Here is a 24,846-nt window from a genome sequence, read left to right as displayed (position 1 = left end):
AGGGGCTGATAATATGCTTTTAATGATTTTAATAAGACTTTTGAAATAACAACAATGCAATATTCCATCTGGTAAAATGAGCTAATTGAACAAGGTTGTCTATTTCTTGAGTTCTTCAACATAATCGTCATTTAACCCTCCCCCTTTTGCGAAATGGTATGGTCCAGTTCTGGTAGAAGCGCGATGCGTTAAATCTGCGTGCTGATCAGTGCAACGCTACTTGCTGCTGTGTCGCGGTGCAGCAGCCAGCCAGCCAGCAGTGGAGTGCGTACAGTCTATGATCGCTAAATATGAAGAGTGGCTGTCAAAAACATAAAGAAAGGCAGCTGAAAGCTGAGAGGGACCGGAGAGGCAGGCAACTGGTCACTCAGTTTTTCCCAAAGAAAGGTAGCTATCGCTCACATGTGTGTTCAAAATATTAGCGAATGGTAAATGAACAGTATGAACGTGGTTGGATTAGCCTATCAAGAGAACACTTTTACAGTTTGTACAGTGACATTTTTCCATTTTAATAACTGAACTGACTTGTGTGATAAACAAGATGAAATATTACGTTATGCTGGTGCTAATAACTAGTGCTAATAACCAGTTTCATAACTAATGGGGTGCCCTAAATATGCACAGATTCAGCCTCAGCGGGACTGCCCTACCAAACCACTGAACCCCCCTTTGGAGAAGGAGGTAAGCAGCAATACAACCCATAAATGCTTTAGGATTGAAGTTTTTAAATGAGCGAGCGCCATATACAGTTTGCTAGATTAAAGTGTTGCTAATAACGGAAAGTTGGGGGGCCCAAAATTCTAATCTTTCATGGGGCCCAAAATTTCTGGCGGTGCCCCTGTACTAGTACTACTGAGTGATAAGAAGGCCTAGTGAAGGCTTGATAAGTAGACAATAATAAATAATTAGGTGTATTTTTCGGCGCACGCTGCGTGCGCGCACTATGACTCAAAATAATAGTACTAGCAAGAAATAAAAGTTACTTTCACCCCTGAAAATGATCCAATATTACATATCTGTGAGTGGCAAAAGTACGTGAACCTTTGCTTTCAGTATCTGGTGTGACCCCCTTGTGCAGCAATAACTGCAACTAAACGTTTCTGGTAACTGTTGATCAGTTCTGCACACTGGCTTGGAGGAATTTTAGCCCATTCCTCTGTACAGAACAGCTTCAACTCTGGGATATTGGTGGGTTCCCCTCACACAAACTGCTCGCTTCAGGTCCTTCCACAACATTTCGATTGGATTAAGGTCAGGACTTTGACTTGGCCATTCCAAAACATTAACTTTATTCTTCTTTAACCATTCTTTGGTAGAACGACTTGTGTGCTTAGGGTCGGTGTCTTGCTGCATGACCCACCTTCTCTTGAGATTCAGTTCATGGACAGATGTCCTGACATTTTCCTTTAGAATCCGCTGGTATGATTCAGAATTCATCGTTCCATCAATGATGGCAAGCCGTCCTGGCCCAGATGCAGCAAAACAGGCCCAAACCATGTTACTACCACCACCATGTTTCACAGATGGAATAAGGTTCTTATGCTGGAATGCAGTGTTTTCCTTTCTCCAAACATAACGCTTCTCATTTAAACCAAAAAGTTCTATTTTGGTCTCATCCGTCCACAAAACACTTTTCTAATAGCCTTCTGGCCTGCCCACATGATCTTTAGCCAACTGCAGATAAGCAGCAATGTTCTTTTTGGAGAGCAGTGGCTTTCTCCTTGCAACCCTGCCATGCACACCATTGTTGTTCAGTGTTCTCCTGATGGTGGACTCATGAACATTAACATTAGCCAATATGAGAGAGGCCTTCAGTTGCTTAGAAGTTACCCTGGGGTCCTTTGTGACCTCACCGACTATTACACGCCTTGCTCTTGGAGTGATCTTTGTTGGTCGGCCACTCCTGGGGAGGGTAACAATGGTCTTGAATTTCCTCCATTTGTACACAATTTGTCTGACTGTGGATTGGTGGAGTCCAAACTCTTTAGAGATGGTTTTGTAACCTTTTCCAGCCTGATGAGCATCAACAACGCTTTTTCTGAGGTCCTCAGAAATCTCCTTTGTTCGTGCCATGATACACTTCCACAAACACGTGTTGTGAAGATCAGACTTTGATAGATCCCTGTTCTTTAAATGAAACAGGGTGCCCACTCACACCTGATTGTCATCCCATTGACTGGAAACACCTGACTCTAATTTCACCTTCAAATTACCTGCTAATCCTAGAGGTTCACATACCTTTGCCACTCACAGATATGTAATATTATCATTTTCCTCAATAAATAAATGACCAAGTATAATATTTTTGTCTCATTTGTTTAACTGGGTTCTCTTTATCTACTTTTAGGACTTGTGTGAAAATCTGATGATGTTTTAGGTCATATTTATGCAGAAATATTGAAAGTTCTAAAGGGTTCACAAACTTTCAAGCACCACTGTAGCTGAGAGGGAGATACAAACCTTTCACCAAGTGATTACTGCAAACTCGAGCATGCTTCGACTCAGCTCCCTTCGATTTCAGTGAGAGGTTCAAAAGCCACCTTTCTCGACATCTTTTTGTGAAATCCTGTGTTCGTTCACCCTTTTTTATTAGTTCATGGGGAACCCTGAAGAAACTTTTATCAGTTTCACAGTTTGATCAATTCGAACAACCTAAAACAATGCAAGCATAAGGCATTTTTCATGCAAGCAATGCACCTCCATACAAACGCTTTGTTTACTGAGCTTTGGTAGACCACCAGCTAAAGTTTTGAATAACTAATGAGGCGGATGTGACGTCACGTGAAACCCAGCAATTAGACACTGTAACTGGAAAGACAGTTTAGATTAAAAAAAAAGTGACCTAGGGGAAAAAAAGGCTATTTTGTCATTGAAACTTTCAGGGATGGGTAGAGCTAAATATTGTACTGCAATCAGCCAGTAGGGGCGCTAGCCCTTTGGTGGCTTCACTTTTTGCATATGATGCACTGTCCATTTTTTATCCAGTCGATGATTAAGACTGACACCCCACTGAATCTAAGACCAGTGAAAGAATGTGTTATTAAAATTTAAATTCGATTAAACATCTAATCATTGATATGGTGAAGTTTTCTGTAAGTCGATATTCAGTTCAGAATTTATGGGAAAAAAGCAGTCTCCAGTGTCAGGGCTTTGTATCCATTGGAGAGGTAAAGCTGCAACTTTAGATTTTTATGGTTATGTTTAAGAGTTTGTGACAAACTACGTTTTTTCCATTTTAACTTCAAGTGTGATTAAATGAGAGAATGACTGTAGCTGTAGCTGCTATAACGTAAGTATTCACAGGAAATCGACACAACTTTAAACGTAACTATAAGTGGAGATATACAGTACTATGATGTGTCATCCTTTGATAAATTTGATAACATTTGATAAATTGCTGTCATATGAACTCCTTTTTAACCTCACTTGCTCGGTCTGTACGGGAAAATATCAGACCGAGGTCTTGACAGTACGGACCGAGCCGTAAGCGAGGTCCATACAAAAAGACCCAGGTCTGATATTTTCCTGTAAAGACCGAGCAAGTGAGGTTAATAAGGAGTTTATTATATGGCTTTTTTTATTTCTAACATTCAGAAGTTTGCCGATGACACAGCCATCGTTGGGTGTATCAGTGACGACAGAGAGGAGGAGTATAGGAGCCTGGTGAGGGACTTTGCTGTGTGGTGCAACAGGAACCATCTGCAGCTCAACACCTCGAAGACCAAGGAGCTGGTCATTGACTTTGGGAGGTCCAGACCAAGGTCACAACCAGTTCTGATCGAGGGAGTCGAGGTGGAGGCTGTGGATTCCTACAAGTACCTCGGGCTGTGGCTGGACAGCAAGCTGGACTGGACTTGCAACACCAAACACTTATACAGGAAGGGGCAGAACAGGCTATACTTCCTTAGGAGGCTGTGGTCCTTTAACATCTGCAGGAAACTCCTGTGGATGTTCTATCAGTCCGTGGTCGCCAGTGTCCTGTTTTACACCGTGGTGTACTGGGGGGCAGCACATCTAAGAAGGACACATCCAGGCTGGACAAACTGATCAGGCGGGCCGGCTCTGTGGTCGGCATGAAGCTGGACTCTCTGGTGACAGTCGCAGAGAAGAGGTCTATGGACAAACTATTGAACATCATGGACGATGCTCGTCACCCTCTGCACACCGTCATCAGCAACCAGAGGAGCCTGTTCAGTGACAGAATGCTCCTTCCCAAATGCAGGATGAACAGACTTAAAAATTCCTTTGTCTTTCACGCCATCAGACTGTACAACTCCTCTCTGGGGGGGAGGAGGGGTAACAGGAGGACAGAGGATGGGAAGGAACAGTAGCCGAGCCTAACAATAAGCTATACCGGACAATGTGCAATATAAAGTGCAATATCTCTCCTGCCGCCCCCTTCTCCCCTTTTTCTTTTTTTTTTTCCTCCTCCCCCTTCCTCATTCGTTTTATATTTGTACAACTATATGTAAATACTTAATTTATTTTAATTTATCTAGAAGTTTTCCTCTATTTCTTTTCTCTGTTTATCTGTAATGATGTTGCTGGAATCTTAATTTCCCTGAGGGAACCCGCCCAAAGGGATCAATAAAGTTTTATCTAATCTAATCTAATCTAATCTAATCTAATCTAATCTAATCTAATCTAATCTAATCTAATCTAATCTAATCTAATTAAAATAGACGGGCATTATAATGAGGCATGACATTACTTTCCGTCACGTCATATTTGTAACGTTGAGTTACGCATGCAGAATAAATGGTTAGCGGTTTCAAAACTAAATTTCTGTTAAAGGTTAGTGGCTTCTGAATGCTCTTCATTGCTCATTTCTTGAATAACTCAGTGGCTCTTGTTTGTCTTTTGGGTTTCGGACGTTTTTGATTCTATTTCGATTTCCAATGAATCTTTTTTGTCATTTTGTTTGTTTTTTGCAACATTGAAAGCCGGTGCCTTGGAAAGAAAGTCCATAATCGCCCACGGGCATTACAGGAAAATTCTGCCCACCAAGTAACAAATCAGAGCACACAATTTTACCGGAAGTAGCTCGTGCCATATAATAAAAGAGGAATAATACACTTTGTGATAATATACTTTGTGATATAGCTGATATTCAGAGCGCGTGTAGGACTGCTGGCGTCTCGCTGTCGCTTAGGTTGTGACGTTCTGCCATGTATTTTGCAGTGTGTCCATGTCCCTCTACTAATTTTTCATTTCTCATCTTCTGTTAATTTTGTGCATGAATTTGTCTATGAAATTTTTACTCCTAGTGCTCAAAACCCTTTTTTAAAATTATTTATTTTAACTCTTGAAATAAGAAAGTGATTCCAGTGCTTGCTGATTTTGAAATCTTAAGGAGCAGGATATCCCTGAAGCTAGTGTTGTAGGACTCGAGACTGGTCTCAGGGCCACTTTTTGAAGGCCTTGGTCTCGTCTTGGAATCGACCGCATTTTTACTCGGTCTTGTCTTGGACTCAAACGTAGAGCCTTTGATTTTATTTCAATACCAGACAAGACTACAGCTGTGGGGTTTCACTAAATTACCTGTGCATTGTCTGATTTATTTAACATTGTTACTGTGATTGGATGTAAAATTTCCTGCTTCAAATGCAACCAATAATGTGACTCATTGAGATTTTGGAAATTTTTCTTCTTGTTAACAGCCATCACCCCTCCCCCACCCCCTTCACACACACTGGTCTGGTCCTGGTCTTGACTTGATCTCAGCCCCTCAAAGTCTTGGTCTTGGTCATGACTTGGTCTCAGTTTCGGTGGCCTTGACTACAACACGACCTGAACCCCTCTGAAAACCTCAGATATTTGTAATCCTGCTGCTTTAACACTTTAAACGACTCACCTGTCACACAGAGGGACATACTTTCTGTGACAACTTTTCTACCGGCCCTCAGTTGGATCTGATATCGGCCTGGTTCTGGGTTACACAGCGTAAAAGTGCTACAAGGAAAGAACAGAAATGTGATATAATCAACTGTACATTATACACACCTGGATTTAAAGGACTGCATGTATGGCGTACCTTTCACCCCAGAGGTATTGAGTTTCGCTGCACTGCACTATGGTGCCGCTTGGGGTGATCCAGTGACATTGAGCTTTTGGATGAGAAAGCACCTCAGACTGGAAGCAAAATTTTGCCTTGTCTTTGTGTTGGATCATGATATGTTTTTTCAGCTTTGGGATCTCCAGAAAGTCATTTTCTAAGGAGAGAAAATGAGCACCAAATCTACCAATGTTCAGACTTGTCTTTTGACACCATCTGACTCATAAAAATACATTTAATGCCATTACAAATCAACAGCAATGACACTAATCCATAGCTCCAAGTTATAGTCAAGTGCAAAAATTGTATAGAGGACATACGTCAATGGATGCTGACTGGCCGGCTCAAACTTAATGATGATCAAACTGAATATTTACTCATAGGAACAAAACAATAATTGTCTAAGGTCAGCACAGGCTCTCTTGCTGTTGGTAATCATCAGATTATTCCAGCTCAAGAGGCCAAGAATCTGGGCTGCTGGTTTGATCAGCAACTTAGTATGGGGACACATATCAATAAGATTTGTAGTGTGTCTTATTTTCATTTGCACAACATTAAATGCATTAGAAAGTTTCTATCAACTGAATCAACTAAGAAGTTAGTGCATGCTCTAGTCATCAGTAGAATTGACTACTGCAATAGTTTATTATATGGCTTGCCACAAACAGTTGTCTAAGTTACAGCGTGTCCAGAACACAGTTGCGCACCTTATTTGCAATGTTTCCCATTTTGATCATATATCGCTTGTGCTTTTCAAGCTTCACTGGCTGCCAGTGCAATTTAGAATTAAACTTAAGATACTAGTAATTACATTTAAGGCTATTCATGGGCGAGTGGCGGAATATATTAATGACTTAATTATCATTAAGGGTATGTCGCACTATTCTTTGAGATCAAATAATGGGCTTCTCCTTGAGTTGCCAAGAGAGTGAACAAAGAGGACATTGGGGGACAGGGCTTTTTGTGCTGCTGCCCCAAAACTATGGAACTTGTACCAAGTAGTATCCGTAACTGTAGAACTTTGGAGAATTTTAAGAATATGTTGAAGATGCACTTATTTAAGTTAGCTTTTATAAATAAGATTTCTCATCTCATTATCTCTAGCCGCTTTATCCTGTCCTACAGGGTCGCAGGCAAGCTGGAGCCTATCCCAGCTGACTACGGGCGAAAGGCGGGGTACACCCTGGACAAGTCGCCAGGTCATCACAGGGCTGACACATAGACACAGACAACCATTCACACTCACATTCACACCTACGGTTAATTTAGTCACCAGTTAACCTAACCTGCATGTCTTTGGACTGTGGGGGAAACCGGAGCACCCGGAGGAAACCCACGCGGACACGGGGAGAACATGCAAACTCCGCACAGAAAGGCCCTCGCCGGCCACGGGGCTCGAACCCGGACCTTCTTGCTGTGAGGCGACAGCGCTAACCACTACACCACCGTGCCACCCTAAATAAGATTTAATATGACTTATTTTATCTTTTTTCTATACAATATTTTTATCGTAGCTTTAGCTCATTTTTATATTTACCTCCGCCAAGGAGGTTATGTTTTCGGTAGCGTTGGTTCGTTGGGTTGTCTGTTAGCAACATTACAGAAAAAGTTATGAACGGATTGCCCTGAAATTTTTTCCAGAGGTGTGACTGGGCACAAGTAACAATCCATTAAATTTTGGCGGTGATCCGGATCACCTTCTGGATCCCGGATTTTTAAAAAGGATTCTTGGCGGAGGTCTGCGCTCCGAGTGCTTTTCTAGTACTGTATATTTTTAGGTTTTAATAAGTAGATATTGTTTTATAATTATTTCATAGTTAATCTTTGTGATGCGCAGGCGATTATATATTCATGCAGCCTGCACACTATAAATGTAAATTATTCTTATTGTTTGCACACCCTTAGGACAAAATGAAGACTGAAAGGAAATTAAAATGTACATGGTGTTTAGTTTGTTGGGTTTTGTTTCTTCATGGGAAAGTTTTCAGGATGGACGACTTTTCTTTGTAGGTTTGAATTTTGACTTTCTTTTTTACCTCCGCCAAGGAGGTTATGTTTTCAGTAGCATTTGTTTGTTTGTTTGTTTGTTTGTTTGTTAGCAACATTATGGAAAAAGTTATGAACGGATTGCTCTGAAATTTTTTCCAGAGGTGTGACTGGGCACAAGTAACAATCCATTAAATTTTGGCGGTGATCCGGATCACCTTCTGGATCCCGGATTTTTTTGAAGGATTCTTGGCGGAGGTCTGCGCTCTCCGAGTGCTTTTCTAGTTTTTGTCTTATTAACTTCCAGAGAGAGTGAGAGAAAAGAGATACTAGCACTACTATAACACATGTGATAACAGGAACTCCTTTGTATCACAGAACATTTAAATATAAATATATGTAAAGTGGATAAATCATAGGTCTTATTTTAAAAAATACAAAATGATAATCACTGGCAAAGTTTGAATTGTGATGTCTTTATTGACGTCTTCAATATCTCAAGAAAGTAATTTAGTACAAAGATAAATGAGTATCAGAGCATGCACATCAATGTTTTTTGACATGTTTTTGATCATTTTTCACCTGTTTAATCACCATACAACTCAGATTATACATTGTCATGTCATAAAAGATCAACCGAGATTGCTCATAATTCATAATAATAAGTTGCAGTCGATTGCAAAAGTTTGCACACCCTAATTTATTGAGTGATGTTTCTTCATTAGTACAAGTAAGAAAAATGGTCGGTTTTTCTAAAAAAAAAATCCAAAATGATATCGATTCAAATATTGCTCAAATAACGTCCAACAATTCGTCCAAGATTTCATCCAAATGTACGTTCCTCTTATTTGTAATATTCGTTTACAGTGGATTCTTAAATATATGTCATACACTTTCCTCTTCCTGTTCAGATAAGCTTTAGAGAGCAAGAAGGTCGTGGTTAAAAGTTTTTCTGTTGGGGCTTTTTTGAAACGATGCTATGAATTGTTATTTTGCTGCAAGATACACCCACATTTAATTTCTAACTTATTCAAATCGTTTTTTTAAATAAATATATGGATAAATAGATCACAGATATAAATAATAGACACATAAAATGATTAAAAGTTGCAAACTCTTGCTCTCAATTGTATCTATAAAAAGTTTTTTTTTCATTTTATTGGAGAAAATAGTGTTTTTCCTTACCATGAACCTGAACCTTTATGGCTTTCGTTTGCCCATGATTGCTCTTGCAATGATACTCTCCACTATCATTCACACTAACCGAGGGAACGGAATAATACTCCATCATTTTGGTAAAATAGAGTGAACGCACTCCTCTGAGCTATGTCAAGCCAAAGAAAAACAGAAACAGAAATATCAGACATGTATACAAGCCACTGTATGTTTTTCTAAGTATTCACCCCCCTTGAATTTCTCAACATTTTCGTGTTACACTCTGGAACTGAGGGATGTGAATGGCCTGAATTAGTTGCCATTAGAAGTGACATAATAAATTGAATAGAGTTCAATTAAAGTGTCATGCAATCTTAATATGAAGACACTTGAGTTTGTTAGTAAATAAACCTAAACAAACAGAATCATGAAAACTCATGAAGCACCTCACAAAACAAGTCTGGGACAAAGTTGTGGAAAAGTATCAATCATGGTTTGGTTAAAAAAAATAAAAAAGAGAGACAGAATATGGTAAAACCGTGACTCTGCCTCATCTCCCAAAAGTCAGAGACCATATAAAAACAGGTTTAGTCCTCCATCTAGATTGTGTCCAAGCATTGACAAGTTCAGTGGGGATGAATACTTATGCAAGGCACTGTAGCTACAATCCCATTGTCATACGTTTACATTATCCAGTGTTCTCTGTACCTCTGTGTTGTTGAAGTACCACTTCATGTCAAGGTCGTCGATATTGTTTTGGTCCATTTTATGACATCGGAGCGAGAGAGACTGACCAGGACGCAGCAGAATCCGAGGAGCCTCGCTTTTCACCATGCCGCTGTTAAGGTCTAAAATATAAGAGAGAGAAACTTGTATCCTGTAAAATCAATGGAATAATTTCCAACCTTAATTGCTATCCACACCACTGATCATCTTCTACAGAATCTTTTCCAGATCTTACCATAATGATAAATGTAGGCGCATTCCTCTCCGTGTGAGTTTGTCGCACAGCACTTTATATTTGACTCATGAAAGTGCAAATCATTCAGTTTGCTCTTGGTCACTTCTTTTTCTGTCCTTTTTATCTCCTTTAGACCTTCACTTTACCATGCAACAGTCATAACATCACACATTATAACTTGTAAATATGCAATAATGTTGTATTTAACACACAAAAAGCACAGTGTATGATTATGATTATTATGTTCACAGTTCATTATGGTTTCCCATGTAACAGCTTATACAGAATGAACGCTTCAAATAAACAGATTTTAAATGAGCGTAATGGTGAAGTTTGCATCTATGGAAGGAGCCAGTGTCTGTGCTTCAAAACAGTCAGAGTTAAAGCTGTAATTGTATGTATAGTGGAAGTTCATTATGTCTAACTATTAAAGCTATTTTAAGTTCGTTTCTTAAGACAAGGATTTTTAAGATGTTACCTTACAAGGTAACATCTTAAAAATCCTTGTCTTAAGAAACGAACTTAAAATAGCTGTAATTGTATGTTTTTTGGGGCTGGTGGGAGAACGGCTGTTTATAAAGAGCTGCGATGACATAAGTGATAACAGAAACTTGTTTCGTGGACATTCCACAGTATTACTGTAAATAAATAAAATGTACACTTCAGGATGTGATGTAATTAAAGAAAATAATCAACTTTGGCTTTGTAACATCAGGTAACTCTTCTTCTCATTGGGCTGCATCACATTAACCGGTCATTTAATATACGTATTCCTATAGCGGTGGTTTTATTCTTATCATAAACAAAACTATTCTGCTATTTTGACTGAAATATTGACAGACATGAACTGAACAGAGCTTTTAAACTGCCATTGTAGTCACTCGGCATAACAGACGATATGGTGATGATATAATATCGATATCGTGATACCTTTTGTTACAAGACAATTTTCTGAGATATTATGGCATGTTCTTACTTTCACAACATGTCATTGTTACAGTAACAGCATGCTAAGTTGATGTGAAAATATATGTTTAATGTTCTCTACTTTACATAGAAATATACAGTACCAGTCAAAAGTTTGTACACCCCTACTTTACTCATTCATAGGTTTTTCTGTATTTTGATGATTTTCTACATCGTGGAACAATACTACGGACATCAGAACTATGAAAAAACAAATGAAACATATATGTAACTATATGGCGAATAAAATAGTGTTAAAAAAAAAAATATGTTTGATATTTTAGATTCTTCAGAGTAGCCAGTGTTTACCCTGATGATGCTTTGCACACTATTGACATTATCTTAACCAGCTTCATGAGGTCATCACCTGGAATGCTTTTCAATTAACAAGTGTGCCAAATCAAAAGTGGATGAGTTTCTTTCCTTCTTAATACGTTTGAGCTCAAACAGTAAATAATAAATAATAAACATACAAATAAAACGGCCCTATTCCATTCACAACTGTAGTAATCCATAACCGCTCAACTAAGGAAGGAAAAACAAAAGTCTTCTAAAATCATTACTTTAAGGCATGAAGTGACTTTTCATTAATAAAAATAAAGAAAAAACATTTAATTAGAAGGTGTGTCCAAACATATTATCATTCATCCTTACAGGAAAAAAACAAAAACAAATAATATTTAAAACTACATTCACATGCACTACAAGTCATTACAGTTCAACAAAATGCAAGACATTGTTTGTTCACTCATGTATATATTATAACCGAAAGTGACTTTCTTTTAATTAATTATCTCTAATATGTGTACTTTAAATACAGTATGTTTATTTCAAGAGACCACTTTTGGCACTTCTTCTGTCACTAAATCAGAACAACTGAACATTGGTCCTGCTGCTGTACCACAAACAAGTGTTTTAGGCAACTTTAAAAATGTAAAAAAAAAATTCTCAAAGGTGTCAGTGGATTATTCCATTAATGGTGATCAAGATTAGGCTTTAAACTTACCCGATATGTTTTTCGTTTTCATACCACATGATTTCTGGTTTGGGATTTCCCTCAGAAATGCATAGAAAATGAGCCGTGCTATCTTCACTGCCACTGATTGTGAGCTGTGGCACTGATGGTCTCCCTAGAAATTACACACACACACAAATTCATATGATGTAAATGCATTGAGTGAAGTGCGGTCAGGCAGTGGTAAAAATGTTACATTAGTACAGTGCTATGTAAAATGTAAGTATACCCTTATTTTTAATATATAGGTTTTGTTTTGGCAAATGATAATTACACATTTCTAAAGTTTCATTTTTCCAATTTAAACAGAAAAAGAGCTATTTTTGTGTCATTAAAGAAAATATCACTTTAAAGTAATAGACAGTGTTTCAGTTAAAAAACGTGATTACTTTGTAACTATATTGCCCAAAAGATGATTAAATAAATATAACAAATAGTTTAAAATGAAAGGCTGATATTTGTTTGTTGACTGTATACTAATTACTAGATATTTACAAACCTTTAATTTCATCGTTTTAAAAATGTATTTTATTTTATTTTTACTGTGCACTAGATTTCCAGATATTTTAAAATTCCTTTCAATATTTTAACATTTGTGTATTTGTTTATTTATATTTATTATTGACCGTATAGTGATTTCTTGATATTAAAAGAGCATTTTCCTTTTATTATTTTAAAAACTTTATTTATTTATTTAGTACTGATGTGTTGATATTAAAAAAAAAACCCTTTCCTCTCATTACATTATTTTTATTTTATTATTATCATCTTCTTGCTACAGATTTTTCCCACATGTGCTAAATACATTTGCACAGCCCTGTATATTGAAATCTATATCTATACATGATCTTATATAATAATTAATATACAGTATCACTGGACTCACTTGCTGATGAATGAACGTGGACTGAGATGTTGGCAGTTTTGCTGTCGCCACAGACCACAGTGTACATACCATCCATGCCTCTTTCAAAAGACTCGAACAAAAGCAAACTGGATGTCCCTCTGTGGACAGGACATGATAGCGGATACCACGACGGTCACGCAACATGAAATATGAAGAACTATAATAATATAACTATGGCATAGCTTAGATTCCAGATTCCAGAGATGTGCTATAATTTAATTTGGGAAATCCTCCTTACACACACCTTTGTTTCCAAAAGCATCGTGTGGAATTTGTGGAATTATCTGATCTTAAATGAACTTCGACCATCTGTCCAGCTACAACCTTCAGCCGAGTCGTCTGAGAACCTCGAAGATACATTTCGGACAACGTGCATGTCTCAATCTGCAATGAGATAATATACAAATAACTGAAGGGAAAAAAATCCATGCATACATCACATCAGCACAGAATAATGTACACAACATTCAATCATCTCTATAAATGTCATAAAGAACTAAAGAAGGTATTGTAATTTTAAGACAGCTGTAGTAAGTTCCACACTTCTGCATTTATAGATAAAATGTTACCGTAGTTCTGCTTTTGTTCTCAACCCTCCAATACTCTCATTTACAAAATTTGTAAATGTATAATATTTCAAAATAGACCAAACTTTCTACCTTTAGTTTATAGTTACTGTTCTCTGTTTCATCTCATTTTTTGTCCCTCAGGCTTTTGCTTTGTTTTGTCTGACCACCCAGGTATACAGTATGTCTAACTGTCTAATTAAGGTAACATAAATTAGCACGAATGCAACAGACTTCAGAGCCCTGATCATAATATCTGTGAATATCACAAAGAAAACTTGAGTGATTTTACAGTTTTCTTGGAGACACAAGGCAGGAGATGCATGTCCCCATCTTTCATGTCCATCTGATGCAACACACCACTGCAGATGAGAGCACTGAACTCCAGCAGGAGAAACACTGTTAAAACAAACGGTGAAGATTTTGGGAAACAACAGTCAATTATACAATCAAGAATAATCAGTATTCTTTAATCAGTGAAAACGATGAACACTACGACTAATAAGAAGAAATTTGAAATCAGTGAAACATGCTTGGTAATTATGCTTATTTAAAAAATATTTGTAAGTTACTGAAACACTTTTAGTTTTAGGTTACTTACCCATTAAAAGCTTGTCTTGCCTTAACTGCATTGTTTATGCGCATAACAGCGTTAACAGGCAGCAACTCAACCACAAAATAGTCTGTCGACAAAAGAGACACCCAAAGACTTTCAGTAAAACATATGACGTCTACAAATACGACAGGCTCTCTCTCTCTCTCTCTGTGGTTTCCTTGAATAAGACAGGGTTTGAAGAGGAATCATAACCATTTTCAGAACATTGTCTTTAATTCATGTTTTATTTGCCTTTCTCTACACTTGCTGTTTTGGACTATAAAATATCAGTTAATAGGAATAATTCAGCATTTTTTTTTACCCTACTGTCTATCTAATTATTTTCATCTATTTCCCTGTACTAAAGAAAAAAAAGAAAACTTTTTCTCTCCATGCACTCATAATGGAAGTCTAGTGGTAGTTGTCAGGGTGTTGATAAACTTTTCGACATAATGATTAGATCACTTAAACTGTATATCTTTATAATTTCTCCTTTCAGAGACGGAATCACCTTTTTATAGAGAAGAATTTGGCATTTCGCTAATGGTACAGGTGTAGCCAGGATAGTGACGGGACACACATGGACACCAAAACACATTTGGTAAAGATAAGATATTACTTTATTGATCCCCATGAGGAGAAAGCCAGGTGTTGCAGCAGCTCAAGTACAGAGTAAAATATAGACAAATATAGACTAAGTTTAAAAATAAAAGAATAAAATATAATAAAGATAGAACTAAATAAGGACAATTGCTCACCAAAGACAGCAACAAACAACAAGAATTGGTAGTGGCACTACCGGTACATCCACTAGTGGTGTGTGTAAACTAGTTGTGTAGAGCCATATTAAGTGGCACAGTGAAGTGATGTAGCCTTAGGTATGGTGGAACTGTAACAATAATAGTGCAACATGTGATACGGTACATGGGTGGCATGGTGGTGTAGTGGTTAGCACGGTCGCCTCACAGCAAGAAGGTTCCGGGTTCAAACCCAGTGGCCGGCGAGGGCCTTTCTGTGTGGAGTTTGCATGTTCTCCCTGTGTTTGAGTGGGTTTCCCCCACAATCCAAAGATTGAGCAAGGTACCTGCTCCCTGGGTGCTCTAGTGTGGCTGCCCACTGCTCTGAGTGTGTGTGTGTTCATTGCTTCAGATGGGTTAAATGCAGAGGATGAATTTCACTGTGCTTGAAGTGTGCATGTGACAAATAAAGGTTTCTTCTTTCTTTTATAATAACAGTGCAGATAAGGGGTTTGGAGAATAGTGCTATGGCAACAGAAAAAAGGGCAGAACATATACATGTGTGTGCTGTGTGCAATGTTCAAGACTGAAGTTATATTTCATAATTTTTCAATGCAAAGTCAAATAAAGCAGATTGCTCCAGTGATATGACACAGTGATACAGCTCCAGAATCGCCTGTTCAGTCCTGAGCTCGGGTTACAGTCGGGGTAGAGTTTCACATGTTCTCTTCTGCATGTCATCTGGGTTCTCCAGTTTCCTCCCACCTCCCAAAAACATGCCTGTAGGTGGACTGGTTATGCTAAATTCCACCCTAGGTGTCTGTGTGTGTGTGTGTGTGCATGGAACCTTGTGATGGACTGGCATCCCATTCACGGTGTATTCCCCCTCTGTGCCCAGCGTTCCCAGGACAGGCTCTGGATCCACTGCAACCCTGACCAGGAAAAAGTGGTCACTGAAGATAAAGATGAACGAATGATGTTCAAAACTCTAAGAAGAGCTTTAGCTTGCTTGCTTTATTGATTGATTGTTTAATTTTCCCAACCCCTTAATTGTTAAAATGTAATGGCTGTATTTTTCAAAATATGACCTGACAATTCATACAATTGGCGGCACGGTGGTGTAGTGGTTAGCGCTGTCGCCTCACAGCAAGAAGGTCTGGGTTCGAGCCCCGTGGCTGGCGAGGGCCTTTCTGTGTGGAGTTTGCATGTTCTCCCTGTGTCCGCGTGGGTTTCCTCCGGGTGCTCCGGTTTCCCCCACAGTCCAAAGACATGCAGGTTAGGTTAACTGGTGACTCTAAATTGACCGTGAGTGTGAATGGTTGTCTATGTGTCAGCTGACCTGGCGACTTGTCCAGGGTGTACCCCGCCTTTCGCCCGTAGTCAGCTGGGATAGGCTCCAGCTTGCCTGCGACCCTGTAGAACAGGATAAAGCAGCTACAGATAATGAGATGAGATGGGAATTCATACAACTCAAGGCAGAGGTTATATTTCATAATTTTTCTGATGACTTTGTTAATATGAAATGAATTCAACAACATTGACCTAACCGGTTTGACAGTGGTTCACACTATCGCCTCACAACAAGCAGGCTCTGGGTTCGAACCCGCCAATTGACCAGGACCTTCCCGTGTGGAGTTTTCATGTTCTCCTTGTGCCTGTGTGGGTTTCCTCTGGGTGCTCTGGTTTTCTCCAGCATGTCCAAAGACATGTAGATTCAGTCAGTTGGTTCCTCTAAAGTGTGTGTGTGTGTGTGTTAGCCCTGTGTTAGACAGGTGACCTGTCCAGGGTGAACCCTGCCTGGACGCTCTGCCAGGGTGAAGCTTCAGTTTCTCCAGTGACTCCAGTGGTATGGAAAATGGATGGATAGAGATTAGGTCTATAAAAATATGTTTGTTTGTTTTTTTAGTTTAAACAGGTCTTAACCAAGGGCGGCACGGTGGTGTAGTGGTTAGCGCTGTCGCCTCACAGCAAGAAGGTCCGGGTTCGAGCCCCGTGGCCAGCGAGGGCCTTTCTGTGTGGAGTTTGCATGTTCTCCCCGTGTCCGCGTGGGTTTCCTCCGGGTGCTCCGGTTTTCCCCACAGTCCAAAGACATGCAGGTTAGGTTAACTGGTGACTCTAAATTGACCGTAGGTGTGAATGTGAGTGTGAATGGTTGTCTGTGTCTATGTGTCAGCCCTGTGATGACCTGGCGACTTGTCCAGGGTGTACCCCGCCTTTCGCCCGTAGTCAGCTGCGATAGGCTCCAGCTTGCCTGCGACCCTGTAGGACAGGATAAAGCGGCTACAGATAATGAGATGAGATGAGGTCTTAACCAAGCCCAACTGTAGTAGTTGACCTGCGTTTGCTGATCAATTATGCCATTACTATGTCTTTTGCTTATTTTACAGTATTTTATTGTAATATTTTGTTCTTATTGTCTATTGTTTTGTATGATGTATTTCTCTTTTTGTCTTCTATTCCAGTGCCAAAGACAAATTTCCATTCTTTGGAAGTTTAATGCATGATAAAGTGGTCTGATTCTGATGTTGATTCTGATTCTGATTCTGCATGCATTAATTTGCAGAGGCATTCATATTTCACTGATCAGTATTGTGTAACAGGCCTGGACTTTAACAGGCCCAGTGCTTACGGAAAATTCACTTGTTTGTTTGTTTGTGCTTTAATTGAAGCCCTACTGAGCCCTGGCACTAATTGCAGCGCTACCCACAATGCACCGCGGCGCTGGTTTGGTGCTTTAGCTGAACGGAACCCGAAAAACAACAACAGCGTGATCCGAGCTGAACAACAGCGCCGAGCTGCCTTATTTCTTTTTCTTTTCTTTCTTTTTTTTTTTTTATTTAAATGTGCACAGCGATCACTTCCGAAGCGCGATGGCTGTCTGAGGGTTCGGGTTCGGATGATACGGTTGAGTTTTGTTGCTGTTTTTCCACGCAGTTTGGTTGGGATTAAAGTGTCCGAGCTCTCCCTATGTTCCAGCGTCTTCCAGCGGCGGTGGCGGCAGCGGCATCAGCGGTGCCATGAATAGTGGACTCCCGGTCTCGGCTGCTCCGCTCGGCGGTGTCGGAATACCGGGCGTCAAGGTGAAATTCTGCCGCTATTACGCGAAAGACAAGACTTGCTTTTATGGCGAGGATTGCCAGTTCTTGCACGAGGATCCGTCCGCGGCTGGTGCTGTGCACGGTGGAGGAGGAGCAGTAGCACCGCCAGCAGCAGTAGCAGCAGGAGGAGGCGGAGGAGGAGGCAGCGGCAGCCCGGTGACTTTAGCCCTCGCCGGCGGGGCAGTGAGCACAGCGGCGGGGGCTGTAGCAGGGTATCCGCTTGCTGCGAACGCTGTAGCGACGTGTCCGAGCGGAGCTCCGGCCGTTGTCGCCAAAAAGAGTGATGCTCTCGGGCCTGCAGGAGCGCCTCTGGACGGCCAGTTGTTGAGCAGTAAGTTTGAACATTCAGGACATACCGAGTGAGGCCTAATAACGCGCCCTTGTGTAGTGGCGAGACCTGGCGGGCCTCAGCCGGGCTGCTCTACTAATCGAGGCCGGGGCTTCAGCGAGGCCTAGCTTCCTCCTTCTCTTACTCGCAATAACAGGAGGAAGCAACACACTGCGGTTCGCTCTGCAAAGCAAAGTCATGTGCGAAAATTCAACGAATGAAATGTTTTTACATTTTTCGCTACACACACGGAACCAAAGTGCACGAGCTGTCATTGTTTTCAGTGAAACTGGACCTTCGCCTTTTAATGTAAATATGATAAAAACACACACACACTGGTTAATCTTGTTTGTACATTAAAAAAAAAGTTTAGGCTAAAACTTAGTTGCACTCGATCACTTTTTCTTTTTACCGCGCAGTCGAACAAAGTGTCAACACTATTGCAACATCAGCTGCAGGAGCTGAGTGTGTGTGTGTGTGTGTGTGAGAGAGTGTGTGTGTTTAACCATAAACAAATCCGCCTTTTTTTCTTAATAGGCGGTTTCTTTAGTGTGTCTAAACTTGTCACGATTTTATAATAAAAAGCCAGAAGTATGTCTAATACTCTATTTCGAATACAGGACGCTGTTTTGTTTTTAAGAATGACTGACTGCGAAAGCTTAGCGCGTCAGTTGAGCAAACTGGTGACGTCAGAGGAAAGCAGGGCGCTGATTGGCTGACGAATCGTTTGGCAGGTTTACCATGGAGCTGTTGCTCCTCTCTAAAAACATGGAAACTGTTTTTATTTAAAAAAAAAAAAAATAGAGGGACATTTAACTACACACACGTTTCTCTATGACCGACAAGCCTGTTTTAACTTGTGATTCCCCCCCCCCCCACACACTACTTTACAGCTTGATGCAAAAAATATTGTGGCAAAAAAAAAAATCACTTTTTGTTTAAAACAAGTGCAAAATGCATTATGCTTCTTTTTATTTATTTTTAGATACAATGAGGCCAATGTTGACTCATAGGTTACTGATCAGAAGGTCAGGGGTTCAAGCCCCAGCATCACCAGTCTGCACCTTAGTGAAGTTGGCACCCCATCGAATGAGTGTGAGCAGAAGTATTTTTGATTTGGTTTTGCTCACAAAATACACATGCTTCATGATTTCTTGAGTTATTTAACATTTATTTTCTTGATGTCACTTAATTTTCCATGCACAAACGATGTACGTATGAATCGGACATGTTTGGAGGTATTTGAGCATTACAGTGCTGTCTGGTGGATTCACACACACGAGCTTTCCATTCCTGGTTGTAATCAAACACATCGGTTATTCTGTCTTGGGGTGTTTCTGTTTATAGTTCGGCCGTTTATAATTTTTTTTTTTTTTTCCATGAAGGAAATCTCATCTCATTATCTCTAGCCGCTTTATCCTGTTCTACAGGGTCGCAGGCAAGCTGGAGCCTATCCCAGCTGACTACGGGCGAAAGGCGGGGTACACCCTGGACAAGTCGCCAGGTCATCACAGGGCTGACACATAGGTGGGGTTTACATTAGACCGTATCAGCGGATCATCAGATTAACGTTTTTAAAACGATTAGTGTGCACACAGCAACGCCAGTACACGATTCGCGTGCACACAGCAACGCCAATACACGGATACGCTCGGCTCCGCAGGCATCCTGCGCTCCAAATCACTCCGCCCTGAACAGCGAGTGCCCTCTGGAGGGTGCGCACTCTGGCCCTGCGCAGCTCACAGAGCGCGCGAGTGGAGCGCACAAGTAGTGATTTGGGACTGAGCCGCTGTGTGTGTGATCTCAGTGCATGTCGGGCATGCGCGTCACTTACCACTTGCAAGTGGAAGGATGGCAAGCCTAAAGACAATCATAACTACACAATGGGCAGTATTTGCATCAGTATTTGCAGTATTTTCATACTTTTATACTCTTTTATGAAAGGTGATACAAGGCGGAAGTCCACGCCGTTTTTCAGCAGTCACGTCACATGACCAACGCCAGCGAATCAGGAAGGTGGATGTCACAGTGACGTTGTCCAATAACGACGCCAGCTAGAGCTCAGCACAGCGTATCCACGTATCCTCAATGTTTACACAGCACCGGACCAGACACGATCTGGATTGAATACGTGGACCCTGGCGGATTCCCGTTTCCCGGCATTTCCAGGCGTTTTAATGTAAACGGACAGTGCATCCGCGAAGAAAACGAGACAGATACGGTCTAATGTAAACTTGGCCATAGACACAGACAACCATTCACACTCACATTCACACCTACGGTCAATTTAGAGTCACCAGTTAACCTAACCTGCATGTCTTTGGACTGTGGGGGAAACCGGAGCACCCGGAGGAAACCCATGGGGAGACGGGGAGAACATGCAAACTCCACACAGAAAGGCCCTTGCCGGCCACGGGGCTCGAACCCGGACCTTCTTGCTGTGAGGTGACGGTGCTAACCACTATGAAGGAAATGTAGAAAAAAAAAAAAGTTTAATGAGAAATGACTAGCAGAATTTTTCTCACATGATGTTTTCTACAGCAACATTAACGTCCAGTGGAATGACTCATGCGGCCTGTTCTATATGATATGATAGTAGTCAATAAATGGCAAGATTATGTACACTTTTTTTTTTTTATCGATTAAAAAATATATTATAGTCAGTTGATTGCTTGATAATACGAGTCTTTAAGACAAGAATAGAGAAACTATTAAAAAGATTAATGAACACAACTGTTTTTCCACAAATGTTCATTTCAGTTGAACCTTATAATTCATGACTGCACACTGGCCAGAGGAATGAACATTTGAAACATATTTAAATGTTAGTTCCACCGGACTTGATGGTAATCAAGGGTGCTGGGTCAGTAAAACATCTAACGGTTTGTTCTCAAACTATTTGAGCACACGTTTTTATTTTGCATGTGCAAACGAATTGAAATACTTTTATTCACGTTCCCATTATATGGGGTGCCAGCTTCACGGAGGTCCAAGCTGCCATTATTGGCCAGTTGATCAAGGCTCTTAACTCTCTGCTCCAGGGCTGCTGTATCATAGCTGATCCTGTGCTCTAACCCCAGCTTCCTAACAATATATGATATAAGAGAGAAATTTCACTGTGCTGTAATGGACAATACTGTGCAAAATGTATATATTTTTTTAAATTATTATTTTTAAAGTACAAACTGTTTTGTGTTAGATTTTTATGACTTCTATATTTGAGTTGGACCAGAGACATTTTGGATTTCCAAACGTTCAGGACAAAGTTAAATGTTATAGAAAAATATTTTGTATGTCTGTAAACAAAACAGAATGTTACTGTAAGCAAGAGAGACTTTTCAGATAAAAAAAAAATGAATGAAGGCTGCTGGGTTTTGCCACAAAAATAAGCGAGTGCGACAAAGCCTGCAGAATAACTTTTCTGGTTCTGTAAGAGAGGCTCAGGAAAACTTGCAGCTCCTTTCCTTTGAAAACTGAACGCTTGTACCAGAGATTACAAATTTTTTTTTTTTCTTTAAAGCAAAGGATTATCAGATTAAATATTTACCTTTTTTTTAAAATGTAGAATATTTTCGTTCGATGAAAAATTGATAGCCTCAGGTGCATTTCTGTTACTCTTATTTTTGTGCTAGAAATCTTTTTTTTTTAACTTCTTTGATAATGTAGAAATCATAAAATTAAAAATCTGTAGCAAAATATGTACTAAAAATACGGTGAATAAGACTTTTGCACAGTATTGTGTGTGTGTGTGTGTGTGTGTGTGTGTGTGAGACTTAGGCAGGGGTCAGAGGTGAAATGTAGAATATCAACTTTATTGTCTAGAAGAACGACCCAAAAAGCGAATTCAATCTTCCTGGTGTCTAATTTGCACCCTAAAATTGAATAAAACGGTTAAAATATACTGTTTTGCCCAGTTTCCGAAGGTTTGTTTACATCTCACTTATACGCACTTTCACCGCCAGGGGACCGTCATCGTGACGTCATTTAAGCCAAACAGACTGGGAGCAGTTCTGTGTTTATTTGCGAACCGAGCACACGTGTACGGACTTTGGTCGTGAGAGGTTGTGTAAAATGTCTGATAGTGATTTTGAAGTAGGAACTCTCCAAATTAAATATCGAGAGGTGAGACCATGTATGTATGAACTTATGGCCGTTGCGAAGCAATCGGTGAATGTGGCTCACTGGTTTGACTGTGCGGCCTCGGAATTGGACAGCGACTCTGCCGACTCTGATCGCGGTGACCCCGGACCTCAACAAGACTCGCGCCCAAACGATTTATCCTGGTAGTTATGATAAATTCCTACTTTCGTCATAATACTAAACAAGAGCCCTTTTGAAGAATAATTAAACCGCCCTCCCTAGTGGATATAGGGAACAATTACTTGACAGTGCGCCGTTAGGCCACATTAGCCTGCCATCCGCGGCATTATACTATTTATAGCCGACTCTGAGCGAGGAAATATCCCTTTGTCTCATTTCCACAATGATTGTACAGGATCCCTCAGGATTCTTGACTTGTCAATTGCAAGCAAAAGGAAATGTTTACTTCCAATCTTCTCCTTTTTGCTTGAGCGTTGCTGCTCCATTTCTTCTTTGACTGCTTGATTTTGTTTCACGCGCGCAATCCACTCTCTCCACCTCGTCTCCTCTTTCGGAAAAAGCCAACCCACTCGCTCTGCCTCTTCTCCTTTTTCAGAAAAAGCCAATCCTCTTGCTCTGCCTCTTCTCCTCTTCCGGAAAAAGCCAAGCCACTCTCTCTGCCTCTTCTCCTCTCTCGGAAAAAGGTAAAAACTTCTTCCTGAACCGGTCCTGTTGTTACAGTTCACTGCACAACAATAAGGCATGGTTTTTCTTTGGAAATTCCCGAACGCACGTCTGCACTCAAGCTGAACGGCAATGTAAGTAAACGGAAGTGGACTCAACTCAGTCAGTTTGTTTGGCTTAAATGACGTCACGCACCAAGTCGTCACGAAAATAGCCGACAGAAATTCACCAAGATCCGCACTAACTTTTATTTTAATTATTACTTATTAACAATACTTCTTGGGACCAGAAAAAAAATTACAGAGGGTTTTTTAACACATAAAGTTTCAAGTGTGTGTAAAACCGTTGCCTCTGAGCTTTAAGGCTGCTACTTGTTCTATGAGCAAAATCTCTGCACGGTGGAAATATTAACATGCAGCATTATACTGTGTTATCATTACTGCTCACTATGCAGAATAAGCCTGCTATATGTTACTGTAGTCTTCGTCTGGATACTTTAGATTTGCTCTTGACTTTGAAATACAATTTGTCTTTAATGGGATTGTCATTATTTTAGTTAATATTTTAAATCTGTGATCAAAACAAATCTGGTGATATAAATACTTATCAGATTAAAAAAAGAGAATGAATTAATAAAAATAGGTTGCATTAAAAAGTGAATAAAGATGATTCACTAACACTTGCTGAATACCTTGAGTCAAATAAGCATGTATGCTTTAACTTGGAAAGCCTTAAAAACTGAGCATTAAATCATTTTATTGATTTTTTTCCCCCCTTCAGGTTCTTTATACAACACAAATTGCACCTTGACATTTTTCTGACTAAAAGAAGGTTTTGAAATTTTTTTTTATTATTATTATTGCATGTTGTACAGAACATGAGCAAACAACCTGAGAAGGTGGTCTAATCCAGGAAAGCTCACAATTAATTTAGGGGTTTTATTTATTTATTTATTTATTTATTTATTTTTATTTTAAGTGGTTTGTGTGTCCCGTTTCAGTCGCTGGGATGGACGGTGGGGCGCTCAGTGATGCGAATCTGACCAACTCCTATTTCAGCAGCAGCTTTATTGGAGTCAATGGGTTTGGAAGCCCAGCAGAATCCAAATACTCAATGATGCAGGTGTGTATACTGCCTGTTCATTCATATCGCCAGTGTTTTCCCTGAAATGTTATTCACATACTTGCAAAACGTCTGGCAGCATGGTTTGAAATGTTATCAAGTTACAGGTCTGAAGTCTGAGAAATAATGTAATAAGGGCCCTTAGAATGTTGAGTCTGGAAATACACCAATCAGCCATAATGTTAAAATCACTGACTGCTGATGTGAATAACACTGACTGAGTCTCATTATGCTGGCATTTGTTGGGGGGTGGGATATATTAGGCAACAAGAGAACAGTCTTTTCTCGAAGTTGTGTTGGAAGCAGGAGAAAATGGGTACGCATCAGGATCTAAGCGACTTTTGACAAGGGCTGGATTGTGATGGTGAGACGACTGGGCCTGAGCATCTCCAGGTGTTGTGGCGTGTTCCTGGTATACAGTGGTTGGTACCTACAAAAAAATGGTCCAAGGAAGAACTGGTGGCAGGCCCATCAATGCCCAGGTCTGTTTGGTCTGATCCCACAGAAGAGATACTGTGGCACATACGCAGCAAGTATCTGCAGACCAGTCGGAGTGCCCATGCTGACTCCTGTCCACCATCAAAAGTGCCT

The 24,846-nt window shown here is 40.1% G+C and overlaps 2 protein-coding genes across 5 annotated transcripts in view; one reads left to right on the top strand and one right to left on the bottom strand.

Annotated features, from left to right (window-relative positions):
* The window catches only part of flt3 (fms related receptor tyrosine kinase 3), a 31,458-nt gene extending 17,174 nt beyond the window's left edge, over window positions 1-14,284 (bottom strand). Inside the window, exons 1-10 of the mRNA XM_060899819.1 lie at window positions 14,213-14,284; window positions 13,904-14,010; window positions 13,290-13,429; window positions 13,025-13,143; window positions 12,130-12,253; window positions 10,158-10,297; window positions 9,905-10,044; window positions 9,227-9,365; window positions 6,035-6,212; window positions 5,855-5,952 (exon numbers count right to left, since the gene is read on the bottom strand). Of these exons, the coding sequence (XP_060755802.1) occupies window positions 5,855-5,952; window positions 6,035-6,212; window positions 9,227-9,365; window positions 9,905-10,044; window positions 10,158-10,297; window positions 12,130-12,253; window positions 13,025-13,143; window positions 13,290-13,429; window positions 13,904-14,010; window positions 14,213-14,243 (1,216 nt within the window). The 5' untranslated portion in view covers window positions 14,244-14,284. The remainder of the gene's footprint in view (window positions 1-5,854; window positions 5,953-6,034; window positions 6,213-9,226; window positions 9,366-9,904; window positions 10,045-10,157; window positions 10,298-12,129; window positions 12,254-13,024; window positions 13,144-13,289; window positions 13,430-13,903; window positions 14,011-14,212) is intronic.
* Window positions 14,285-17,667: 3,383 nt separating this feature from the next.
* pan3 (poly(A) specific ribonuclease subunit PAN3) overlaps window positions 17,668-24,846 on the top strand; it is a 61,697-nt gene continuing 54,518 nt past the window's right edge. For 2 of the 4 annotated variants that reach the window (XM_060899817.1, XM_060899816.1), the window contains exons 1-2: window positions 17,669-18,372; window positions 24,134-24,255. In XM_060899817.1, coding sequence (XP_060755800.1) covers window positions 17,961-18,372; window positions 24,134-24,255 — 534 coding nt within the window. In that variant the 5' untranslated portion in view covers window positions 17,669-17,960. Of the gene's footprint in view, window positions 18,373-19,385; window positions 19,465-24,133; window positions 24,256-24,846 lie in introns of those variants that run through there. The other 2 variants (XR_009650682.1, XM_060899818.1) reach the window with 2 other exon arrangements.

This window comes from Neoarius graeffei, chromosome 19, assembly GCF_027579695.1.
Source record: "Neoarius graeffei isolate fNeoGra1 chromosome 19, fNeoGra1.pri, whole genome shotgun sequence".
Lineage (NCBI taxonomy): Eukaryota > Metazoa > Chordata > Actinopteri > Siluriformes > Ariidae > Neoarius > Neoarius graeffei.
This window is presented reverse-complemented; position numbering and strand designations above follow the sequence as displayed.